Raw genomic sequence first — 24,041 nt, 5'->3', positions numbered from 1 at the left:
CGGAAGTCCTCTCTTTTTCGTCGTCGTCAAAAACACGACCAGACAACTCAAATCCCCACCCCCCCTCTTTTACAACGCCTACAAACACACACTGCGCTTCTCTCCGCCCGGCAATGGGGAGAGGGTGCAGAACCGCCAGGGCCGGACAGCACGCTTCTCCAATAGTAGGCGGGAGAGTGTAGTGTGAGGAAGCCGAGGAGGTCAGGAGGCCGCTATAGCCATTTTCTTTCCACTCGTGTGCGGTTTGTTTCTCACCGCCGTGGAGGTCTGGAACGGACCGGTTTCCTCCTTCCAGAAAGGTAAGCACTGCTTTGAGGGCTCGCCCCTTGGTCTGTTTTAATCCGTGCCGTTTCTTCCTTGGTTCCGCAGGTGAACCCCAGTTCGGCGTTGGCCGCCTTCAGCACCGCTCCAGCGCCATCGTGTTCAGCGCTTTCAAGGAGATGGTGGCCGGTGTCGGCTTACTCGCAGCAAGCCTGGCAGTCGGGATCAGCGTCCCACCGCATGTAGTGCCTGCGCACCGCAATCATGGCACTGTGGGTCCTGAGACGGTGGCTGACGGCCGCTGTCCCGCCTTGTTTCTTGGCCTCTTCGTCCGACTGGCTTCAGAAGCATCCAGCGAGCGAAAAATACGCCGAAGACGCCGTCCCGACGACATCATGGCCGAAACCGTGACTCTGCTCGGGATTTCTCAACGGTGACGGGATCTGCTTGCGAGTTCGTGGTTTTCGCTAAAGTGCTTACTGAGACTGTGTATGTGTCCGTGAGGTGCACCTGCTCCGTTTTATTAGCTGAACTACCGTACATCAGGAATTTACCCAACGGCATTGTGAGTACTTTGAAAGATATTTTTCGTTGTGATAAAGAAGTCAGTGTTCCTATGTGATATGCTGTCTTTTGTCAACAGCTGCTTGCGCCCGGGTTTGAACAAGCGTTGGTTTTTATCATCTTTTTGAGTTTTAATACGCATGTAAAACTCAATGTCCGCAATAAGATTTCAATAACGTTTTGAACTGAATTTTTGTCTAACGTTCAGTCATTTTGGCGTCTAAAGGGTTGATGGGCTAAGGGGTTTGGGTTGAAGGGCTGTGGGGCTGGAGGGTTTTTTCTGAATGGTATACCTGAAGGGTATTTTTTGAAGGGTTTTGAAGGCCTGTGAGGTCCCATAATCCTTCAAGGCTGATGGGCCCTTTAGAATTATTTTCAATAGGGAAGCGACCACCACGGCTGTGAACGAAGTTTTCTGAAAATCCAGAACCGACCGACGCCACGAGTGACAGTGAAAAGTCTCCGTTGCTCGTTCGCGCTCTTGCTTGGTAAAGTACTCAATCAATAGCTATCTACACTGGTCGTCTCGGACCAAGTAGAAACAAGGGACACAAAAGGAGGTTTTGCCTTGAACCTAAGCCTTGAATATTGGCGGCCGCTTGTCTTCCCTGGTCGACTCGGACCAAAAGAAAACAGGGAACGCCAAGGAAATCCATTCCCTTGGAGGTCCGCGGAATTTTAGGGCCAGGCAATGCAATGAAGCGCCACTGAACCTTCAGCGGTGGCGGCCGCCTGGCTACATTGGTCTGCTCGGACCATGGAAAAACAAGGAACGCCAAGGTAAGCCCTTCCCTGGCAGTTCCTTGGAATTTTAGGGCCGTGGAATACAGAGAAACGTCACTGAACCTTTAACACTTGCGACCACCTGGCAACATTGGTCTGCTCGGACATTGGAAAACAAGGAACGCAAAGGAGAGCCACTCCCTGGCAGCTCTTGGAATTCACGGGCCCAGAAAATGCAGTGAAGTGCCAGGCAGGCAGTTGACCGAATTCACCGGGAGGCCTCGGTCCCGTCTATTACGACCAAGGCCCAATCCTGGCCCCAGCTTGCCCAAGCAAGTGTGCTGCATGGTGGTGTTCCAGGTGTCTACAATGTCTTCAAGCTCCACAATATAGGCACCTATTGAAAAGTTCTCATGTTAGCTTCATTCGTAATAATGTGAAAAAACAGTAGGGTTTTCACTTTATCCACATTCTCCAACTGGTACTCACTGGTGGGATGGAGCGAAGCTGGCATTTCGACTTCCACGGTGAGTAGCTCCACGGTTATGTATTCCTCTGACATGACCTCCGGGAGGTTTCCTTCTGCCTGGCTGTGAATGCTGCAGTGCAGAAATCGTGTCTCAGTGATGCAAGGTGCTGTACCTTTGCACTAGTCTAATTCATATGTGAAACTTCAAAAGACATATCTGAGTTAGAGTAGTTAGAGCAGGTCACGGGTAGTTAGAAAAAAAAAATATATAAACACGAGGAATTAAACGTTTAAGGGGGCTAAATTGTGCCAAGAAGAAGGGACAGAAAGGAGATAACAGGGTGGCAGGCGTCGCTTTCGGCGTGAGAGCAGAGTCGAGCGCTGACAAAGAGCTGACCGCATAGGGCCACGCGTTGGGCCTTTCGTAGACGCACGGGCTTCGCGAACATTCGAACTAGAATGTTAGGCCTTTGAACCTTCTAAACAAAACGCTTCTCGATCTCGAACACTGTAGAAACTGTTATTACAAAACTATAATAAAAGTTGCGCGACTCTAAGGAATCGAACCTGGGGCCTCTGCATGTGAGTCAGGTGCGTTGCCACTCAACCACGCACACGGAAATTTATGGAGCTTCTAGGGCTAGTTTTTGTGATCCCTCTAATTGTTGTGTATTGTGTGAATTATTGAACACTGTCCAGTTTCGGTTTCAGATGCTCGGTTGGCAACATGGTGTCCTTGTGTGTGTATATAAAGTATGGCGCCCTGAATAAACGGACTGTTCTGCTTGGCATTCCGTCGGCTGCTGGCTCGTCATTACATGGCGACGAGGATGTCCTCCCCTTCGATACGTAGCGCGTAAACGGCGCCTTCCCTAACGAGCCTCGCCATGGCCTTCGCTGGTCTCGCCCCTCCGGAATCGTTCCTGCCGACACCGGGACGCCCGTCCGTACCCTGGGCGCAGTGGCATGGCATGTTCAACGTCTACCTGCTTACGTCTGGTGCTGCCGAATTTCCCCCGGAGCGACGCAAGGCCCTTCTGCTGCACTGTCTGGGAGCCGAAGGCCAACGAAATTTTAACACACTGCCTGACACGAATCCTCCAAGCACCGCCCAGGACACCGGCAAAGACGCAACGAGCAAGCCGGACGTCTACGCCATCGCCGTCGCTTCCTTGGCCCAACACTTCGCTACAACCAGCAACCTGGTCATCGAGCGACACCGCTTCCACCGGCGTTTCCAATCTCCAGGCGAGTCTGTTCATGACTTTGTTGCCGCGCTACGTGAGCTCGCAACGCCGTGTTGCTTCGCGTCACAAGAAGAGGTACTACGAGACCAATTCGTGACCAGCGTGTCTTCTAACCGCGTTCGTGAACGCCTGTTGCTGGAAGGTTCGTCGCTGCCGTTTTCCACCGCAGTCCAGATAGCCCTTCAACAAGAACAAGCGGCCGAACAAATGAAAGAATTTTCTGCGTCTGTACAACCAGTGTCAGCGCGTACTAGCAAGTATTCCGATCCCCCTTTACAGTCTTCACGCTCACAGCACGTTACGCGAAGTCACCAGCAGCATATTCCCCAAAGCGCTACCACATCACGCGCTGCTCAAGGGAACCGCCCCTCATCTCGTGACCGCCGCAACCGCCGTCGCTCGCCTTCAGCACCACGCGCACTGTCGCCGCACTCTTTCCGTTGCGGCTCTCGTCAGCACCGCGCGTCATGGACTCGTTGTTCGGCACAGGGACAACGCTGTTTATTTTGTGGTCGCATTGGACATTTCAAAAAAGTATGCAACCAGAAACGCCCGCAGTCGACCGTTCGCGAGGTAGTGGTCGACAATTCGTCGGAGGATGATGCCGCTCAGGTCCTTGTGCTTCAGCGTCTTACAGCCTCCGCAATTCATATCGATGTTCAAGTCGGGCAGGTTAACTTGCAACTTCTAGTTGACTCTGGGTCATCTGTGTCCATTCTGTCGAAACGAGTATTCGACGAACACTTTCCGGGTCTAGTTCTCCTGCCTGTTCCGCGTGTCACCCTGCTAGACTTCTCGAAAAGGCCCATTTCAGTTCGAGGTTGCTTCTTCTCCGAAGTCTCCTTTCAAGGACGTCAGGCGCAACTTCTCTTCTACGTTGTAGAGCATGGAACTTCGCTCATTGGTATTGATGGTATCAAGGCTCTGAACTTGCGCATTGAAGGGTCCACTATGCCGTGCCTTCAAGCCTCCTCCGTCCCTGAGGAACATACCTCCATTGCTGTCGGCCTTCCGCCACTGCCTTCGGCCCTTGCTCACTTCACTCCTCTTTTCACTCCAGACTTAGGCCTCGCCAAAGGCTTTGTTCACAAAGTCAAGACGCGCTCTTCGGTCCATCCCGTAGCATCAAAACTTCGTCGCCTGCCTTTATTTTTGCGACCTCGGGTGTCAGCTGAGCTTCAGCGCTTGGAAAGCCTTGACATCATCGAACGCATCGAAGCGTCGGAGTGGGTTTCTCCCATTGTTGTCATTCAGAAGAAAGATGGGAGTATTAGACTTTGTGTGGACCTTCACGAACCCAACAAGGCCATCGTTCCCGAAATGTTCCCCCTGCCACACAAGGAAGAGCTGCTTCATGCACTGGTGGGAGCCACCCACTTTTCAAAACTTGACCTAGCCTCAGCCTACCACCTGGGCCGGTTTTCTCGAAGCGATGGTAAACCCATTTTGGTAAACCACGCTGCCTAGGAAGGGAAAAGTACCTAGGTACTGTAATAAACGGCAGGATATAGAACAACAATAATTATTTTTGATTGGGCAATAAGATGCGCCATCTATCGGTGAAACAAGCCAGTCATTTTGCTTGTCCTCTTTTTCCGATGGTGGTCATCGATCTAGTACGGTATTTTAGGTCAAAATATAGTAATGTTGTGCTTGAAGACCAATTTATTTGCTTCCGATGGTACGAAGAAATTTTAGCTACTATGCTAGAGTTTGTCGACGAATATGCGAAAATGTAAGAAATATTTCCTTCAATATGTTTCGCCATAAACAACGCATAACTTTCCCGTGTTCCTTCCATTCTGGCAACGCCGGTGCTGTAGTCTCGTTTTTGATCCTTGCGACGCACGTTTCTGCGATTCCTGCTGATCTCAACTGTTTGCCACGGTTCGCGTTCGAGAAAACGGGCCCAGGTCCTCCTGCACAAAGACAGCAGACACTTAACAGCCTTCATCACCCACGACGGCTTGTTCCGCTTCAAAAGAGTTTGTTTTGGGTTGGCCTCAGCGCCAGCAGCGTTCCAACGCCTGATGTCACAGATTCTTCACGGCTGTCCTGGCGTCCTCTTTTATATTGACGACGTTATTATCTACGGCAAGTCGTCGGAGGAACATTTGCAGAACCTGGCCAAAGTCCTGCAACGCATCAAGGATGCAGGCCTTAAACTGAATCACAAATGCGTTTTCAATGTCACAGAGTTGACATTTCTAGGTCACAAGGTGACTGCCCAAGGCATTTCGCCCCTCCCAAAAAAAGGTAGATTCAATCGTGAACACGCCTGTTCCAACCAAGGCTGCAGAACTCCGCTCCTTTCTAGGTCTCGTGGACTATTATTCGAAGTTCGTTCCTCGCTTAGCTGAAGTCGTGGAGCCAATGAGAGCTCTTCTTCGCAAGGACGAACAGTTTGTGTGGACCTCACAAACTGATGCCAGCTTTTGCAAGGTCAAGCTCCTGCTTTCTTCAGACCTGGTGCTTCGTATGTTTGACCCTGCTCTTCCAATTGTAGTCTCGACAGATGCATCTGAATGCGGACTAGGAGCCGTTCTCCAAAAGCGACAGGGCCAGGCACTTCGCACCGTCGCTTTTGCTTCGCGCACCCTTTCACCTGCTGAAAGGAGGTATGCTGTTGGCGAAAAAGGAGCACTGGCCTGCATTTGGGCATGTGAACACTGGCATGTGTTCCTCTGGGGACGCCCATTTACTCTGCGAACAGACCACCAAGCCCTGGTTTCGCTTCTGTCTTCACGTGATTTGGGACGACGTCCGCTTAGGGTCGCACGCTGGTGTGCAAGACTGCTCTGCTACAATTTTACAGTCGAGTATCAGAAAGGTGCGCAGAACAGTGTAGCGGACGCTCTGTCTCGTCTTCCCGTCCCGACCAGGGACCCCGAGCTGGTTTTTGAGGAAGAAGCTGTCTGCCTTGTTGAGCCTACGTGTGTCACCATGGAACAATTCCAAGAAGCAGTTCTGAGTGACGCTGTCCTGACTCAAGTGAAGTCCTACGTCACCGATTCTTGGCCTCCGCACAGAAGCCTTCCTGAAAATCTGTTGCCGTTTTTCAGAATTCGGGAAGAACTGTCAGTGGTAGATGAAGTCTACTAAGAGCAGAAAGTCTGGTTGTTCCCTCGTCTCTGTCGGCACAGCTCATTGCTACAGCGCATGAAAGCCACCCAGGAATCGTTCGCACTAAGGCAAGGCTTCGCGAACAATTCTGGTGGCCGGGAATGGACAACCAAGTTGAGACGGCCATCAAGAGCTGCAGTACTTGCCAGGAAGCCGACAAGTCAGCCAAGACATCAACTGCTCCAATGCAACCGGTTGAGTTCCCCGAACGACCATGGCAGAAGGTTGCAATAGACATAGTTGGTCCCCTGGAGAGAGCCCCTCAGAACTGCCGGTTCGTGATTACTCTGATCGACTACCACTCCAAATGGCCGGAAGTCCATTTCAGCTCGGAAGTAACATCAAGGACTGTAATGGAGTTCTTGCTCAACGTATTTTCCAGGGAAGGCTACCCTGATGAGGTAGTATGTGATAATGGTCCACAATTCACGTCCAGGGAGTTTGTCCACTTTCTGCAAGAACGGTCCATTCGGCTGTCGCATTCATCAGTGTACTATCCCCAGGCCAATGGCCAAATAGAACGGTTCAATCGCACTTTTAAGGCATTCATTCAGCTGGCTGTTTTGGAACGTCGACCGCTGCGATTGGCTATTACCGAGTACCTCGGAATCTACAGGTGCACTCTGCATGCTACTACAGGGATTGCCCCTGCTGTTCTTCTTCATGGGAGATCGCCAAGAACACGGCTGAACGTCGTCGGTTTTCCATCACCGTTGCTCGAGGAGGAACCAGCGAAAGAGCTGTCAAATTTGAGAAAGCGCGTGAAGCGTCACCAGCTGTACAGCAAACAGTACACCGACAGAAGGAGAGCAGCAAAGAACACAAAAAGTTGCTGTAGGAGATCACGTCAGGGTTAAGAAGCCATCCGTTTCCTTCAAGGGTGATCCTGTGTTCAGTCGTCCGAAAAAGATGGTCAAGCAGCGTGGCCCGTCGTCCTTCCTTCTCGACGACGGACGTACTTGGAACGCCTCCAAGTTGTGCAAGGTGCCTGCAGTTCCGGCTGACCATGACTGTATTCAGCCAAGTGACACCTGGGTGCCCCGCAGTGCTGCATCTCAGGGGCAAGTACGAACTATGCCGCCCGAGGTGCCTGTGCCGTCCCAGGAACCAGTGCCGCCCGAGGTGCCTGTGCCGTCCCAGGAACCGGTGCCGCCCGAGGAGCCTGTGCCGCCCGAGGAGCCTGAGCCGTATCAGCAAACTACGCCACAGGAAGAGCCTGTGCCGGGCCAGCAAACTACACCGCCTGAAGAATCTGGGCCGGAGCGTCGAGTCCAACCCTACAGGGACAGGCATCCACCTGCTAGGTTCCGGGATGATGCCTAATGTTGCCTTCCGTTTTTTTTTTTACTAAGTCTTCTGTTGTGATTGTGAGCTGTAAGTCACATGCAGTTCTGTAAAAATTGTATAATGTTGTTTGTCAGAATTGTATGATGTATATATGTACATATTTTGGGTATATATCTGATAGTCAAGTCATTGCTAACAATCCACTAACCAATTAACGTACTAACCAATTGTCACCCAAACAACTTCAAGGAAGGAAATATGTTGTGTATTGTGTGAATTATTGAACACTGTCCAGTTTCGGTTTCAGATGTGCGGTCGGCAACATGGTGTCCTTGTGTGTGTATATAAAGTATGGCGTCCTGAATAAACGGACTGTTCTGTTTGGCATTCCGTCGGCTGCTGGCTCGTCATTACACTAATGTACAAAAAATTTCTCTCGGACAAGAGCAAGCTGTGGCGACAGTTGACGAAGTGCCGTGAGCCTATTCCATACTTCTCGATATATGCGTCTTGATCATCAGAGTCTTTATCTTGCAGAGAGTGTACGTATCTTCTCGGCCCTCAACTGCTGATACCCTGGGTAATTTTAAAAACCAAACGTCCCCAACGTTGTTCTCTTTCCTTTTGGATTGCGTTTTGGTGTGGTAACTGACTATCAGCAACAACACTATGCTAGAGCTGGAAAGCTTGGAGTTGTTTAAGCTTGTGTCACGAAATCAAGCGCATGACTCTCTTCTGAGGAAGGGAACTGCCGGCCCGTACGGACATGGCTGTCTGCCAAGATAAACCCAACGATTGCACTTGTCCGGCATGTATCGCTGACAGGCTGCGGGTGTGTGCACTCTATAGAAGCCCTTCAGGGATTAGAAGCCTCATTTTTAATTTGTAGATCAGCATGAACTTCCTCCATTTAAGTGGCATTATAGGTGGCTTTTTTTCGCTATTCGGTACTTACTAGCTTAATTGGGTGCAGCTCGGGCTTGGGTTTCAGTGTTAGCGGTTTCTCTGCGTTGCTCTGCATTGGCATGGCCACAGGGGCAGTTGTCCTCTGCACTTCAGCTGTTCCTGCAGTGCTTGAAGTTGCTAGAAATGCAGAAATTATACGTCGTAAAAGAAACGTAAAGTGGATTCTTTAGCATCATAGTAAGTGAGCTACGTACCTTGCAGCTGACCAGTGCTTCGCTTCTTCAGGACTTTTCTCCTTGGCACTTTCTGTGCATTTCCCGTTGCTGGTATGCTAGGAACAGCGTTTGACTTGAGCAGTCTTCGACCGTCCGCCCTCCTTGCCTCAAATTGGCTCTGTTCGAACTGGTCCTATGAAAAATAACAGATAAGGAAAAGGTTACCAAACACAACAAAAACTTTCCCAGGATTATTTACTGGGATATACACACTACAATTGAATACTTCGAACCCTCACCCTTTCAGGTAAAAAAGCATGGCTAGCAACTTAAAGAATTGTAGTGTCAAGCTTATGGCGGGATTGTGCACCAGACTATCTACAAATCGCCGAACACGCGAAAGTGTTGTGGTGAAACAATACTGATTATATTGCTCCAATTTTGGAAATTGCTGGTTCGAGAACTTCTACTACGAGCTGGCGCGTGCACGAAATGTGCAAGAGCGCTTCCATATGAAGATTGCTCACTTTGAAGCCCCGGTTGTTAACAAAAACTTACTGCGGTTTGACAAATGCTCCCCCCCCCCATCACAAAAATACCTACCAAAGACAAGAAGCACGGCAGCAGTGATAAAAAAATAAAAAAAAAAAAACTTTATCAGTAAAAGTGACTGGACGAGCCAGCTTTCAACGGCACCTTAGCCAGCCGCTTGAAACGAACGAGTCGAATCTTTCGAAACGGCAAACAATCTCTGAAAGACAACTCAAACTGCATTACTGTTCTGCTTGAAAGGAACTTACCTCACAGACCCTGGAGTGTGCCGTTGGTTCAAAATTTTCGCGGTCGACGAGCTGCAGCCAAATCGGCAGATTTAGCTGGATTGCAAGCCCGTGCGGCACACCTGACATTCTGTTTCACCCAGAGCGACTACGGGTCTTCCCCTGCTGTTGGATGGCAGCTCGTTGTGCAGATCCGGCACCTTTGGTCACCGAGCCTGCTCTCGATTAGGGTGCCTTCATGTGCGCTTTGCTTCGGGTGATGACATCTGGCCATTTTGTTTCGAACGATTATTTTTATTTGTTGTTTTGAAGCGCGTGTCTTTGCACGCGCTCGTGGCCTAGACTGTGCTACGGCGACATTTTGTTTACTGCGATGTCTTTATATTTTCCCTGTGAGCGCGTGCTGTCGGCATCGGGTACTACAAACGATGGCATCACCCTAAACTGAAGGACATTGAGGCACACTACTCTTGATCATCTTTCCTTTCTGGATTTGAGACGTGGCGGCTGCCTTGGGATTGCCCTTGTAGGATCCTTTATTGCGTGACAGATAGATGGGTGTCTGCCACCGTCAAGATCCGGAGTCATTCTCTGTCCTCGAGCTCGTTCCTCGCTCCTGTCGTTTTCCTAGCGAACCTTCTCGTCGTCTTCTTGTCGGTTCGGATTACCTTGCCGCTGCACCCTCTTTCTGACGGATTCAGGCCACTGCTCCGAAACCGAATTTGCTATAAAGAAGACGTGTCCATATATAGTCCATGATATTATAAATCTGTGAACTCAAAGAGTCGCGCAATTCCAACTCATCCGCCCGCTTAAAAAAAAAAACAAAACAAAAAAAACATAAAAACAGTTATGACCAGGGTTTTGGTGTTCTCTACCCTTACAAAAATGTTTAATCAATTTCATTTGACAGTTTATGGAGTCTACTCATTACATCTTTTCGAGTCTCAATAGAAATGCAAACGAGTTTTGTAACGAGTCCGTAAGGAGTTTACGAAAACTATTGGCCACCGCGTTCCAATTGATGTTTCGACAAAGCTACCGCATAAAGTTTCCACTGTATTTCATATGAATATAATTTGAAAGTCTATTGACACCGTTTCGAGTCTGTGTTGAAAAACAATTGATTTTTTGTAACGAGTCCCTAAGGAGTTTACGAAAACTATTGGCCACCGCGTTTCAATTACGGTTTTGCCGTGCCACCTCATAAGAATTTCTAATAGATCTCATTTGAAAGTCTAGATACACTGCTTTGAGTCTCTGTTGAAAATCAAATGTTTTTTTCTACCACGTTGTATTTGAGGTTTTGACGTGCCATCTCATTAGGTATATTCCGACGAGTCGGAATATACCAAATGAGATGGCCCACCAAAACCTGAATTGCAACGCTGTAGAAAATAACATTTGATTTTCAACGGAGACTCAAAGCAGTGTATCTAGACTTTCAAATGAAATGTATTAGAAATTATACTCCTAGCATGGGTTTCTAGATAGACGGCTCTAAGGGGGAAGACGGCAATAGGTTGCATAACATGTGGTCCGGATCTAACCGTTGTTTTGAGGGAAGGGGAAAGTGAGTGCAAGTGTTTTACTTATATGTTCGCCAATATACGCATGCAAGGTTCGGAAAATTCGTGCATAAAACCGTGGGAAGGAGTAATAACTGGTTTATTAAAAATGCAAAATTCGAGTATACGGTACACTGCTTTCGTGTTCATGGGGGACCTTGTACTGCCTTCGTGTCCATGGGAGACCTCGTACTGCCTTCGTGTCCATGGGAGACCTTGTACTGCCTTCGTGTCCATGGGAGACCTTGTACTGCCTTCATGTCCATGGGAGACCTTGTACTGGTAACCTATAAAGAAAAAAAGATGCACAGTTACACGTTGATCTGCTTATCTAAACTTCAATGTCCGCGCAAGGTATCCTGATCACAGCGCAGCACTACCTCAGCGCTGAATCAGTATTACAAACCGGGACACCAGTCCTTTATAAAAGGAGGACCCTCAGAACACACGATACAGGCCATGGAAGTAGCAGTGACTCGTTGCCTTAACAGGACTGAGTTAGCGCTGCACTGTATGTGTGAACCAGCCTTAAATGCAGAAAGTCACATTCAAAATTCCTACATTTTTGCTCACCCAGGCACTTAATTTACACACTACCTTGATAGTTTAATGAGTGGCACTAATAACACTGTCAGGGGCACCATAATGCAAAAGTATATTTTGCCCCCGAGTCTGCGAGAATCAATCGCTCACTGTTTTGCCGCCGCATTGCACTCTTTTTTATTTCGGCTTTTGAAAAGGTCTTCCAAAGATAAGCCAGCAGATGTTGCCGCTTATGAAGTTTACCAAATTCGAACATAGAGAAGCTAAGACTTATAAGCATCTCGCAGAATTAATATGGCAATTCGAGCCAATTGATCCATGATCGTAGACAAGCGCCGCAAAAAACACATGGACAATAAGTGGTGGTAAACACTGGCGCCAGTGTTTTATGCCCACAATTGTTGTCCCTGTGTACTTTTATTTACTTTTTTGTGTTTGTTTACTATCTTGAAGAAGTATTTTTAATCACAACGGACACGAAGGAAAGGGTAATAGGGTTCTATGCGGATCATAAAGCCATGCTCCGAATGGGTGAGTGTCAACTGCAGCTTTCACAACAGTGGCGGATCCAAAGGGCCCCCCCCCCCCCCCTCCATACAAAGTTGACCCCTTTCGCTCCCCCCTTTTCGGAGGGCAATTTGATATGAGTGGACCCCCCTTGCACAAGAAAGAATGGGAGAATAGTATCCTTAAAAATTTTCCGCCCACACCAAAACGGAGGTCTGGATCCGCCACACTAAGTTTGAATTATTGCGAGGATCGAGACATCAGAGGCCGAATTCAAAAAGCAAACTTACGATAAAAACTTGCATATGACAAAACCCGAGAAGAAATCCTTATTAACAAAACAAGATTGTCGCAACTTTTGTGTGACTTACAACGGAATATTACGACATTATCCAAAGTGTCTCACAAACTTTTTAGGGCAAACATGGCCGCACATCACTTGGCTATTTCGCTGCGACCAACAATGAATATAGAAGCGTGGGCAAGAGGCATGTGTTTAGCGCACTGTTCACATGCATCCCTACTTGAAGCAGCCTAAGGACAATGCTAAACTACACACGGAGGATTCAGCCGACGAGTCTGCCGAGCTGTCCATCCTGCCCGTTAGAGCTAACGAGGTGCAGGACTGCGATCAACGGCGAGATGCGCCAATGAATCAACGAAAGAAAATGCCACACAAATCTTCAGTGCACCCAAAAGGATCCTTCACCTATGAATGGCGTGAACCTGATTTGGTGATCACTAGCGCCCTCTCATACTTCAGTAGTGATTTTCAAAGTGGTGAGCAGCTGTGCGACTCTACCACACTAAAAGGCACATTCCTGACTGGATGTGCCTTTTTAATGCGAAAGCATTATATCTCCACGGAGCGGAAAATCCGAGTTGTACCAAACGTTAACAGAGGAATAAAAGAAAGAATAAAATGTGCTTCCACGGCTGAGATTTGAACCCAGTGCTGCTGTGTGAGAGCCGGGCATGCCAGCTGCTCTGCTATCTCAGCCGCTTCGGAATGCGACATTACTCTCCCCTCAAAAAGAAGCTTGTCCCATTACAGCAAAAGACGGCATGTCTTTACCCGCTCTTCGTCCCTGTTTATTCGAGGCTGTTTTTTCATCATGTTTGACGGCATCGGCGTTGATGTGCCCGAAAGATGCTCATAAAAATATGTCCTCGGTTCGATGACATCACACTCCACGTGACGACATGACGTACCATGATGTGTGACGCCGCATGATGTAATGTAAAACAAATATTAGAGGGGCACTTAGGTATCCCAACGTGGATAGAATGCGAAAGCATTGCCATTCCAAACAATAAAGGGGAAAAAGAAGGAAGTGTCGTTAGGAATGGCAATGCTTTCGCTTTCAATCCACAAAGGGATACCTAAGTGCCCGTCTAATATTTTGTGTGGAGTAGAGCTCAAATAAACGCCGTACGGTGCAGTATATCCACGATTAAGTTGCTGCTAGTTGTGAGGCTTAATGTTTTGCACCAACAATACCATAGTTTTTCCTCGGTTGCGACGAAGCGCCACTGCGCTACGAACTTGCTAGAAATTTCTGCATATGCGACCGCTTTCTTCTGGAAACCTATGGTGACCTGCCACTCACTTTTGGCCAAAGAACAGTGAAAATACCAGATGTGAAAACAGCCATAACAAGCATTAAAGAAATCAAGATGGGGGTCATAGCATTAGCTTCCTAACGTGGCGAGACTAGCACAGGATTTCTGTTACTCGCCGTTTATAAGACAGGAGTCGACTTTTTCCGGTCTGATCTTGAAAACAAAGTTTGGTTCAGTTAATTTTGTAGCAGAAGGCCCGTGCTTTCCCATTTGTAGGGTCATTTTTTCGGTTCAAAATATGACACCGAGTCCTTCCCATAAAAATGCATGGGTGCCCGCTAGGACTCTTCGAAATGATTAAATTAACTGAGGTCATGCTATACTCTGTTGCCACTCTAGAATAGCAAAGCCCCTCCCACAAAGCCCTTCACTCTTTTTAATAAGCACACACTAGAGAGGAGGAAAGCCAAGAGGACACCGCCAATCATGGCGAGCAAAGGGAATTGTGGGAGGGGCTTGTGCTATTCTATAGTTGCAACGGACTATAACAAAAGTTTACACTACCATGAAAACAAAAAGACCAAGTATGCACAGAAATTTGCAGGAAGTGTAGCAGGGAAAGAATAGAAAAAACTGCAGCTGCAATATTTACCCTTTAAATTTCCCTCGACAGCAGAGCAGAGACGACATGCTGGTCGTCAGAGCCTGGAGGGCCACCCCCTTGTACTGGGAGCACATGTAGTCTGAAACAAACAACAAACAAAAAATTAAATGCATGGACAATCCGCACATGCTGTTATTTCGCTTCATTGGCCGCTTCAGAGAAAGCAAGCATGCACACCGTTGTCCAACCATGTCAACTGCTAGCCGAATCTTCCTGCCGCCAGGATTAAGATATTGCTTGCGCTATAAAAAAAAAAAACAATTACACACTACCCAGCTGGCACGATGAAAGTTCAAACATTGAAGAAACTAACTCATAAAACTTCAATGCACGAGCTACACCTCGTGGAGAATACACAAAAGTATGTTCAGTGTAAACCTTGGTGCACTGCAAGGCTGCTTTACCTCAGCCAGTTTGGAACATCTGCAGTTTCATTCTTTTCAAGATATTATGCCTGAAAATTTGTGACAAATTAACTGGGTTAAAATTTTTTAACCGACACCCGGCCCAAATATTTAGGAAGTATACTAGTGCGATAATTTCTAACTTACCATAATTATTTTCGGCATCCTGAAGGCGTCGCTTCAGGGTCCAGTTTTCATATTGGATCCACCTCACCCTCACAGCTGCAACCACACTGAAATGTTTGAAAAGTTTCAGGCAGGGTAATAAACGTCTGCAGTTTCTCTCGAACACCGCTGTCACAAATTTTGTCTTTTTTGTCATTTTGTTCTGTTTAAGGGTGGTTTGGGGGAGGGTCAATTGCGATTCTCGCACATGTTTACCTGAGCGCCAAAGGCATGAGCTCGGATGAGACTATACTCCCTTTCATACTTAGGGTGCAACGCTGTCAAAGCTACTGGCGCGAGCGTGGGGCTTGATCTCGTTGATCATTTGCACGCCTTCTCGCGCAAGCAAAACCGTAGATAAAGCCACGCACCCGCGCCAGTAGCTTTGACAGCGTTGCACGCTAAGTATGAAACAGAGTATAATGCCGGCCGAACTTCAAACCAATGGGAAGAGGAAGACAAGAAGAAGGAAGTGGGACTTGGAGCGTTTCAGGTTGACCAACCACGAACCTGTGACAACCGCATAGGTCATTCAACACACGTCCCATACCACTTAAACACTGTGTCAAACTGCATTTTGAAGTCAGTCCCAGTTCCAACGGTGTATGAATAAAGGCATCCATTTCGTGGCATGCCTTGATATGAATCGAAGTGACGCAAGCTGGGAACACACTGCTGCTGCTTCATTTGGGAATAACTGCGGCCCTCGGCTTTATCACATCACAATTGCAAAATGAAAGAGAAAAAAAAAGGCAAAAGGAACAACTGCTTTATCAATCTAACCGACAAATGTAAACCCAGTTCAATTCTAGAAAGCCAGGGGACCGAAGTTTGTCCTAACAGTACAATCCAGTCCACTTCCATAACTTCAAAACAAAAGATGGATATCCTCTTCAACCATATTGACTGCAAAGGAATATTGGCTCTACATGAAGCGAATTCCAAGGAAGTCTAACTTCTGAAATGTAATGAAGTATTATCAATGTAATCAATTTATAGTTGAATGACATCAGAACACTGCTAAACCAATAAGACATTTTCTAAAGCAACGGAGTGAAAGTAGCATTAGGAATTCAATACATGCTCTGTTGACATAAGCTACAATTTCTTGGACCATACACAGAATAAGTGGCAACCTTTCATTACGCTACACATAGAACCAAACATTAGGACAAATAAAGCACACCCAACTAGTTAAAAAAAGAAAAAAAAAATTCTAGCTTAACGAGAAAACATGTGCCGAGAAAATAGGGAGTTTTAGAATATCGGGCGCTACTTTACCGCGCGTTACGGACGGTAAAATAGCGAGGATTGCGGCGAAGAGTTTTAGAAAGCGTTTCTCTGCCGGGGACCCCCCAAAACGCAAGCGTCTCGCGCTTAAAACGCCACCAAGATGTCGCGACAGCTTTTATTTGGAATTTAGAACGTTTAATCTTGAAAATTAAACAAGCTTTTTGTCCAGAGTAACATTTTTATAGTTGTTTTATACTCAATGCCGCATGTTTTGTTTTTGTCACTGCCAAGCTGCTCTGTTGTACCAGAGCATTGAAGGACTCTGGTTGTACTTACGAAGCCCAGACGATCCACTACCCAGGCATGCTTAGATGTCTGCCACGATCGTAAGTACACGCGCCTCGATAGCTTTGCGCCTCGATAGCTCTGAGCTGTGAATCCAGCGATACGTGGCGTTTTGAAAACGCTTCGACCATACCGACCGCGGGCGCCGAGCGCGACTCACGCAGTTCCCGAGCGGGCGACGGCGTCGAAGACGCGATCAACGGAGATGTCGTGGGCGCCGCCTTTTGCGGTATCCAGGCCATTATCGAGAAATAACGGGCCCCAAAGCTCGAGTCCGAAGCTTGTTTTGGGTCTCCGCATGCACAGCAGCCACGAGATTACTCTAAAACTCCATAATGTTCACTTCTCGTTCAACGCGTACAATGCAAACAAAGAAGTACGCTTACCAACTGCGTTGAGTTGCTCGTTCTGTCGCGTCGTCGGTCTTCCGCGCTCTTCTTGAACATAATCATCACAAGAGAAACTTCACAGATAGATAAACTTGATTAAATTAGCACATTTCCATGTCTAAAGGCCATTTCCATCCCGCGACTCACCCAACGGTGGGCAAAACTGGCGAAACCTTGGCGGAAAAAGAAAAAAAAACAAAGAACTGGTGTCGCTACCGATGGGGCGTCGAAGACGCGGTCCTTAAAATATGAAACCGAAACCGGTGAAGTTATAATACTGAAACCGAAACTGACCAAATCGCGGTAGTGGGGCGCTGTAAATAGGTCTGTTCCTCTGCTCTCTTCCAGAGCCGTTTATGGTCTGTTCACATGATGCATCGTGTTGGCGAATCTTGTGGCGCAAAACTAGGTTTCGGGAAACAGATTCCCCGTCTGAACTCGACCGAAAAAAGTGGCGCGCCTCCGAAAAAAAGTGGCGCGTGTTTCTCACTTCTGCAGCAATTTTTCGCTGAAACCTCACCGACGCCCGTCAATCACCCGAAGGAGAAACGCGGACGCTGCCAATGGCCGCTCGACATCGCTATGACGTCTGACCTTCGAGGAGGAGCGAGCTTTTGGAGGAGTCTGATTTTTGGCCGATCCCGTATCCGAGCTTTGCCGAAAGAAAACAAACAAACATGGCGAGCGACAAGCCCCCCTATGCGACAAGCGAAGAAGCGGTGCGTACGGGCGACGAGTCTTGGTCCTACTCGGTTGCAGGTGTGTGAACGGCGCCTACAGTACGGATTGGGGGCGCGGTGCAGATTCGTCAACAGTCGCGGCGGGTGCAAGCACCGTATAGAAACATGATGACTGGGGATAACGTTTTTTATTAGCGGTGTAAAAATGTCTAAAATGCTTCGAGATCATCTCGCGGTTTTTCCCGGGTTTGGCAGGACTAGTAAACCCAGTGAGCCGAATCTGACGAAATTCATTGAGTGGCATTAATAAAACAGGCTGTCCCTTCACACTGTGCGTACTTCATATCATTTTGATGCGAAACGCTTGGTATGCCCGGTGCAGATGACAAGGTTTGGCGGAATTCTCGTGAGTCAATACGTCACAGGTTTCGCGCGTCAAACTCCACGTGTGAACAGGCCGATTTTGCGAAATCTTGGTTTCGCTAAACTGTGGCGCGTTGAAGAGATACATCGTTTGAATAAGCCTTTAGGAGTAAAAGAGAGTGGATACAGTTATTATTTTAAGCACAGGAAATAAATCTGTATATCAGAACTAGAACCGACGCGCTATTTGTTTCGGGTGCAATGCAGTAGGGAGTAGATTTATTGATTTTTTTTATAACACTCATTTCAATGTGTAATGAGTAAACTCAAAAGAATTGCTATTGATTGGGTAACGATAAACCTCACTTGAATTTGTAATGAGTAAACTCAAAAGAATTCATATTGATTGGGTAACGATAAACCTCACGTGAATTTGTAATGAGTAAATTCAAAAGAATAGACATGGAGTGGGTGATGATTAAAACTCATTTAATGATGAGTTTCTTATGAGTTTCATTTGACTCTATAAAAACACATTAGAAGCTCAATTGAAACTCATTGTTCGTTTTTGTAAGGGTAAACACCAATAAAAGCAGTAAATTGATCTCTATTTGGTTTTATCGAAATCAAAGTAAAAAAACACAAAAAAATTCCCTTTTGGGTCGAAAAAAAATTGCTTCGCGTGAATGAAAACTTTACCTACAGTTTAACCAAGAAATGGACTGCCTGCAAGGCTGCTTCTTTTTTAGGAACCACATCCCCTTATCTCTTTTTACTCTCCTATTAGTGTCGAAACGATGTCATAGCAGGGGTCACGGGAATTGCAATAATACTAATTTACTTTCTTTCTCTTTTCAGTCATGGGTGGGAGGGCAAAAGATAATAAACTATTGCCTGGGGTCATTAAGTCCAAATCCCGTGTCCTATTTCTTCACCTAAAAAGAAACTGAAACGGCTTTAAATGTGAGAGAAACCGCTTGCACCTTGTTAACTAGGCCCCAGACATTACGAACAATATATATCGCTTGATCATTGTATGTGCGATTTCGTAAGAATAACGTATTCAGAGTAGCGCTGAAGCCCCGTTCCTCTGAGGTAGAGAATTGAGAAATATGCGGAATCCCGTCAGTTGACGTCATTAAAGGAACCTCAAGGGAACCAGCTGACCCACCGGGACTGGCCGCGCTTCTTTCGCAAGCCGCTCATGCTGATGTTCAGAGCCGTCTTCTTTCTGCCGCTGCAGAGTACTTGCTTTTATGTCTTGAAGAGTCTTGACAACAATTGGATCGCTCAAAATGTTAATTTAATGCTTGTTTGTTCACGGATTTCCGGAATGTTTGTGGCACTGAATCGGCTGCCACGTATTCCCACGTTGCCTTCGACTCCACAAACCAAGTTTTGCGCCGTCTTTGCTTCCCTTTACGCGAAGACACCGGGATGTCAAAGAGGTGGGTTCTCACTATGCAAATAGAGGTTTGGGTCCAGCAAAGGAAGTGCTTTCTGCTTGAAGAATGTTTCGGACGCTTCAAACAAAAACGACGTACGAATTTGTGTCTGAGGAAGTTTCGTCTGAACCAGATACTCTGCGGCTTCTGCCGATCACATTTGAACGCAAGAAGGGGCATCAGCACAAATAAAGGCACACGCAAAGAGTTTTTTAAGACTAGAAAGGAATAGCCAGCCGACTCTTCTTTCTAGAGAAAAGTTTTGCTATTACGTTCCTAGTTGTGAGAAGTATATTAAAAATAAATAAAACACGAGCATGCAGTCTATGAGTGCGCGGGCGTCTGCTGGCTGGTTTGTACTAACCGTCTGATAGGTGGATGGATGGATGTTAATGGCTATACCCTGACATTACTAATTTTTTGTTTGTTCTTTTTCTTTGTCGCCGGCGTGGCCATGCTTCCGGACCAACTCTGTTACCCAAGAGTTTTTGTTCCCGCATTTCCGGTACCCAGTTACATGATAGTGAAAGAACCCTACTGCATGGTACGCGATTCATCACGCGACTTTCACGAAGCAACTAAATTTATTATTTACTTTTTCCAGTTTCTGCTGCTTCTCAAGGGGACAGAAAATTCTTCCCTAAATATAAACATATATTTGTTATATATTTTTTTCATTAGATATACATTGTTTTCGCAGCAGATATAGAAGGTAAGAAGTTTGCAACATGATGTACATTTACTTCGTTTTCACACGTTCCATGTTTTCCATGTCAAGATCGTGCAGAATCGCCCGGGATCATTTCGAGAACTTGAGACATACATAGTTCCTATTATTTTTTGCAACAACACAAGCTTTGCAATAGACTAGTGTGTTGTGGAATGTTGGATGTGCTGTAAAAATGCAAAACAAGCCAAATAGTTTGAGACAAGTATGTGAACGCACAACCACAGGAAGCTTTCACCATTCTGAATATTTCATCCATGCTTCAATATTCTCGCTTAAAAACAGGGATGACCCTTTTATACAATTACTCGTGTAGTCGAATACATATGTCAGATATCAACGTAAAATGTCATTTACATTAAAGGTCTTTACAATTTTAGAGTAGCGTTCAAGCTGAACCGTTCGTTGGGAGGCCAACTTTACACACAAAACGTAGTGGCGCGTGCAGGACGGCGGCGCGGCCTCATCTTAGGGGAACTCTCCTGTCGCCCGAGGAATGGCTCTTTAACTCCAGCCTGATGAACGATGCCGCCTGCACGTTCACATGTTCAGCAGCTACCAAGCACGACGGTCGAAGGGGGTTTGAATTCCTGTCCTCGTACAAGCGTTAATAGGCGAGCCACGCTGATCCGGTCTATAGCGTCCCACCAACAGCACTCCGTTTACAGTCAAAACTTCTTACAAAACTATAAGTAGCAGTCAACGTTCTGGCACGTATGAAGCGGCTACATCGCTTTTCGGCGGAAGTGGCTCCTCGCGATTCCTAGCAGCACTTCGGGTCTATGTTTCTTCTCTTCCAAGGGCTAGAACGCGTGCTTCCTCATACCTCTGTGTGCTGAACAGATGCCTCTTCTGGATAAACGAAAATACCTTAAAAAATCGGAAGCCAAACCCAATTTACACAAGCTAGAAGTATCGGCGACGGACAACTTACGTAAGCGACGAGGCAACTGAGAATCGAGGTGGTCCTTTCGTGAGGTAGTGGCGCATCACGAGCACCCAGCCAACGGCGTGCCGCTGTGGCGATAGGTTTCGTTTTCGTCGTTTTCTTCTTTTTCTCCGTTTAGTGGGTATTTTGGGTCAAACGATTGTTATGTTGCACTCAACAGGCAAAGGCACGTAAAAATCAACCTTTAACCTTTTTATCGCAAGTTTGTCCAGCTTTTCCTGAAGCCACGATACCCACCGCGTATTTCTTTTACACAAACCTTAACACCGAATACGTGGTTGAAACAAACACCCGAATAAAAAAAAAACCAAAACACAACACCCAAGTTATAAATGTTTGTAGCGACCAGACTAAAAGGAAAAATATGGTTATGAGAGACAGGATCTGGAGTGCCGCATCGCCGCTATACTCTGTTTTATACTAAAACCGTGTTGTACAGCCAAAGCCAGAGGGGAAAGAGTTCGTTCAACACTTTCAAGTTGAAGGAAAGGAGGAGCAGGAGAGAAATGCTGGGAGTCCCAGCCTTTCTCTCGTGTTCCTCCTTTTACGTCCCTTAAAAAAGGGTGGGATACGCTCTCTCCTCTGTAGCTTTTCCTGTATTGCACGGTTTTAGTGCGACGGAATATTGGTGCTTACGAACAGAGCTGGTATTTCACTTTCAGAGAGTGTAAATCTGTGCGTGCTCGTGTGTGTGTGTGTGTGTGTATATGCGTGTGCGTGTGCGTGTGCGTGTGCGCGCGCACGCGTGTGTGTGTGTGTGTGTGTGTAAAACGTTTAATGAGAAAAAAGCAATAACAAGTGGTCGCACTTGCGCATGACTTCTTTCACTGGACTTTTCTCTTAGAAAGCCTCCTCTCTAAATGTTCTGACGTAGGTCGCCCGACATCGTATAATCGAGCAGGGTCCGTAAGATTCGCACTCGTTTTTCAGAGTCACGAGCAGGTCTGATACACTCCTCGTAGAAGCTAGGAGTGTCTTGGCTCAGCCGGGCCCAAGCATCGCTCCTGTGTCTGGCGAGAGCCTCACATTCCAAAAACAGATGTAAAAGTTTTGGGAGTGTGCCGTCTCCTTTGCATATTTGACACCTTTGGTCGGGGGTTCGTAATCGAAGTTCAGCTTTCTTTTCATGATGGTCTCAAATTTTTGTGTCAAGTATAGTGTTGTTACGCCACCCGTACGAATTCGTCGTATCATCACCATTTCCTTGGGTTTGAAGGGGTTCGGTAGAATGGGATCTGGTTCGGGGTTCATGGATTCCTTTAGTCGGTGCCGCTTCGAACCTTTTCGTAGCGTTAGCTACACTGGCCGAGGTTGAGCAGTTTCGCGTGGCCCTCATAATGAGCCGCGCTCATTATGCGAGCCGTGCTCATTATGCGGAGCGCGCGGCGACGGCGGCGGAGCTCCGCATAATGAGCACGGCTCATTATGAGAGCCACGCGAAGCCACCGCCGCGCACGCCTTGCCCGCCTCACCGGTCTGCGCATTCCAGAGGAGTGACGTCATAGCCGCGGCAGACGCACTGGCGCCGCCGCGTGCCCAGCTGTGCGCCTCCGTTGCGCAGTAGCCAAGTCTGACGCTGCACCGGAGCCGCTTGATAGCGCCTCTCATTTTGTGCGCGTAAGCTCAAGCTACGTATATCCTGGCATAGCATAGCTAAGCCACCGCAATTTTTTTTTGAACATCCTTATAGCTTCATTCGGGTCGTATCTTGTATCGTCAATTTCAGTGTTAGCAGATGAGGGTTCGAATTCTCCGGCGCCACGCGAGAATTGAGGACTGCTTAGCTCCCTCGCGGTCGCGTCGTGCGCCGCCTCGTTGCCGTGGATGCCCGTGTGTCCCGTGATCCATCGGATGCAGACCTTTGTTTCGTGTGCACGGAATAGGTGCAGAGCCGTGTGGAAGGTGCGTTTGGGGCTTCTGCACGTCGTGGCTTCGTGTCTTTTGCAGTCTCGGATGTCGTGCTGGGAGTACATAAATATAAATAGTTGATTTCGTAGTGCGGTCTTCATGTCATTTCCAGGTGTCTTAAGTGGCTCTCTATCGCAAAGAGCACTGCCTTGGCCTTGGCGAGTTTTGGACAGTAAATATCGGCTCCTCGTGGTTGTGTTGTGGTCGATATCGATGTCCCATTGGGCTGTCTTTAGAATATAAGATGGCGGCGGCTGTGGCGGCAGTCTCTGGGCCGGCGATTTTCATCGCCGCATCAGTGTACGCGACCTTGATGAACGGTTCCGTCATCACGGTCAGTGTAAATAAACATTGTACATAACAGTATTTAAACAGTGTAAATAAGACCTTATATGGGGTACAATATTCAAAGAAAGAATAAAAACACGTAGGGACAAGGACAGACAGCACAGTTCTTTCAACTAGAGCCGAATATGTACTGATGTCACCTTTAATACGTAGTATCTCCCTCCCAGCATTTTAAACTAAAAAAAAACAATACATGAAAAAAAAGACAGAAAAAAAACGCATCCGTTTTTTATCAGTTCCAGCCAACGTCTTCGAGCTGTCAACTCTACAGAACTAGTCTCTCGTCTCCATGTCCTTCACTCTACTCCCGAGACCTACACCATGTTCTCGTTAGACATTGAGGAACTATATTACCGATTAAATCCTGCTTTCCTAATGGATTATGTATCAAGTGCTCTGCACGAACATGGCCCATGCGACTTTCAGAGCTCACCTGGGGTATCTCAACGGGGTTTCCTAGACCTCTTGAACCTCGATATACAATCTGCACTTGTCAAACATTAAAAAAAATTCTCAACAAAAAAACAAAAAAAACTCCTGCCTGGTTTTGGTACTCAACGATATCTTTCCCGTGTATGTGGACCGGGAGTTCAAAGCACGCCTTGAAGAGTTGAATTTTATCTTCTATGTTTTTCGTTATATGGATGATTATTTATTCAGTCACCC

The 24,041-nt window shown here is 47.1% G+C and overlaps 1 protein-coding gene across 1 annotated transcript; it reads left to right on the top strand.

Moving 5' to 3' along the window:
- Positions 1–2,904: 2,904 nt before the first annotated feature.
- On the top strand, positions 2,905–7,710 carry LOC120838127 (RNA polymerase II degradation factor 1-like). The gene is made up of 2 exons (XM_040500289.1): positions 2,905–3,876; positions 7,267–7,710. The coding sequence occupies exons 1-2, from the start codon at positions 2,905–2,907 to the stop codon at positions 7,708–7,710; spliced, it is 1,416 nt and encodes a 471-aa protein (XP_040356223.1).
- The last annotated feature ends 16,331 nt before the right edge of the window (positions 7,711–24,041 follow it).

This window comes from Ixodes scapularis, unplaced genomic scaffold, assembly GCF_016920785.2.
Source record: "Ixodes scapularis isolate PalLabHiFi unplaced genomic scaffold, ASM1692078v2 PGA_scaffold5__190_contigs__length_132052651, whole genome shotgun sequence".
Classification (NCBI taxonomy): domain Eukaryota; kingdom Metazoa; phylum Arthropoda; class Arachnida; order Ixodida; family Ixodidae; genus Ixodes; species Ixodes scapularis.
This window is presented reverse-complemented; position numbering and strand designations above follow the sequence as displayed.

What these genes read in the sequence shown, in the direction of transcription:
- LOC120838127 (XM_040500289.1), top strand. Translation starts at nt 2,905, where the DNA reads ATGGCCTTCGCTGGTCTCGCCCCTCCGGAATCGTTCCTGCCGACACCG. An exon ending in CGGAGGATGATGCCGCTCAG is followed by an intron (nt 3,877 to 7,266) that starts GTCCTTGTGCTT and finishes GTTTCCTTCAAG; the next exon opens with GGTGATCCTGTGTTCAGTCG.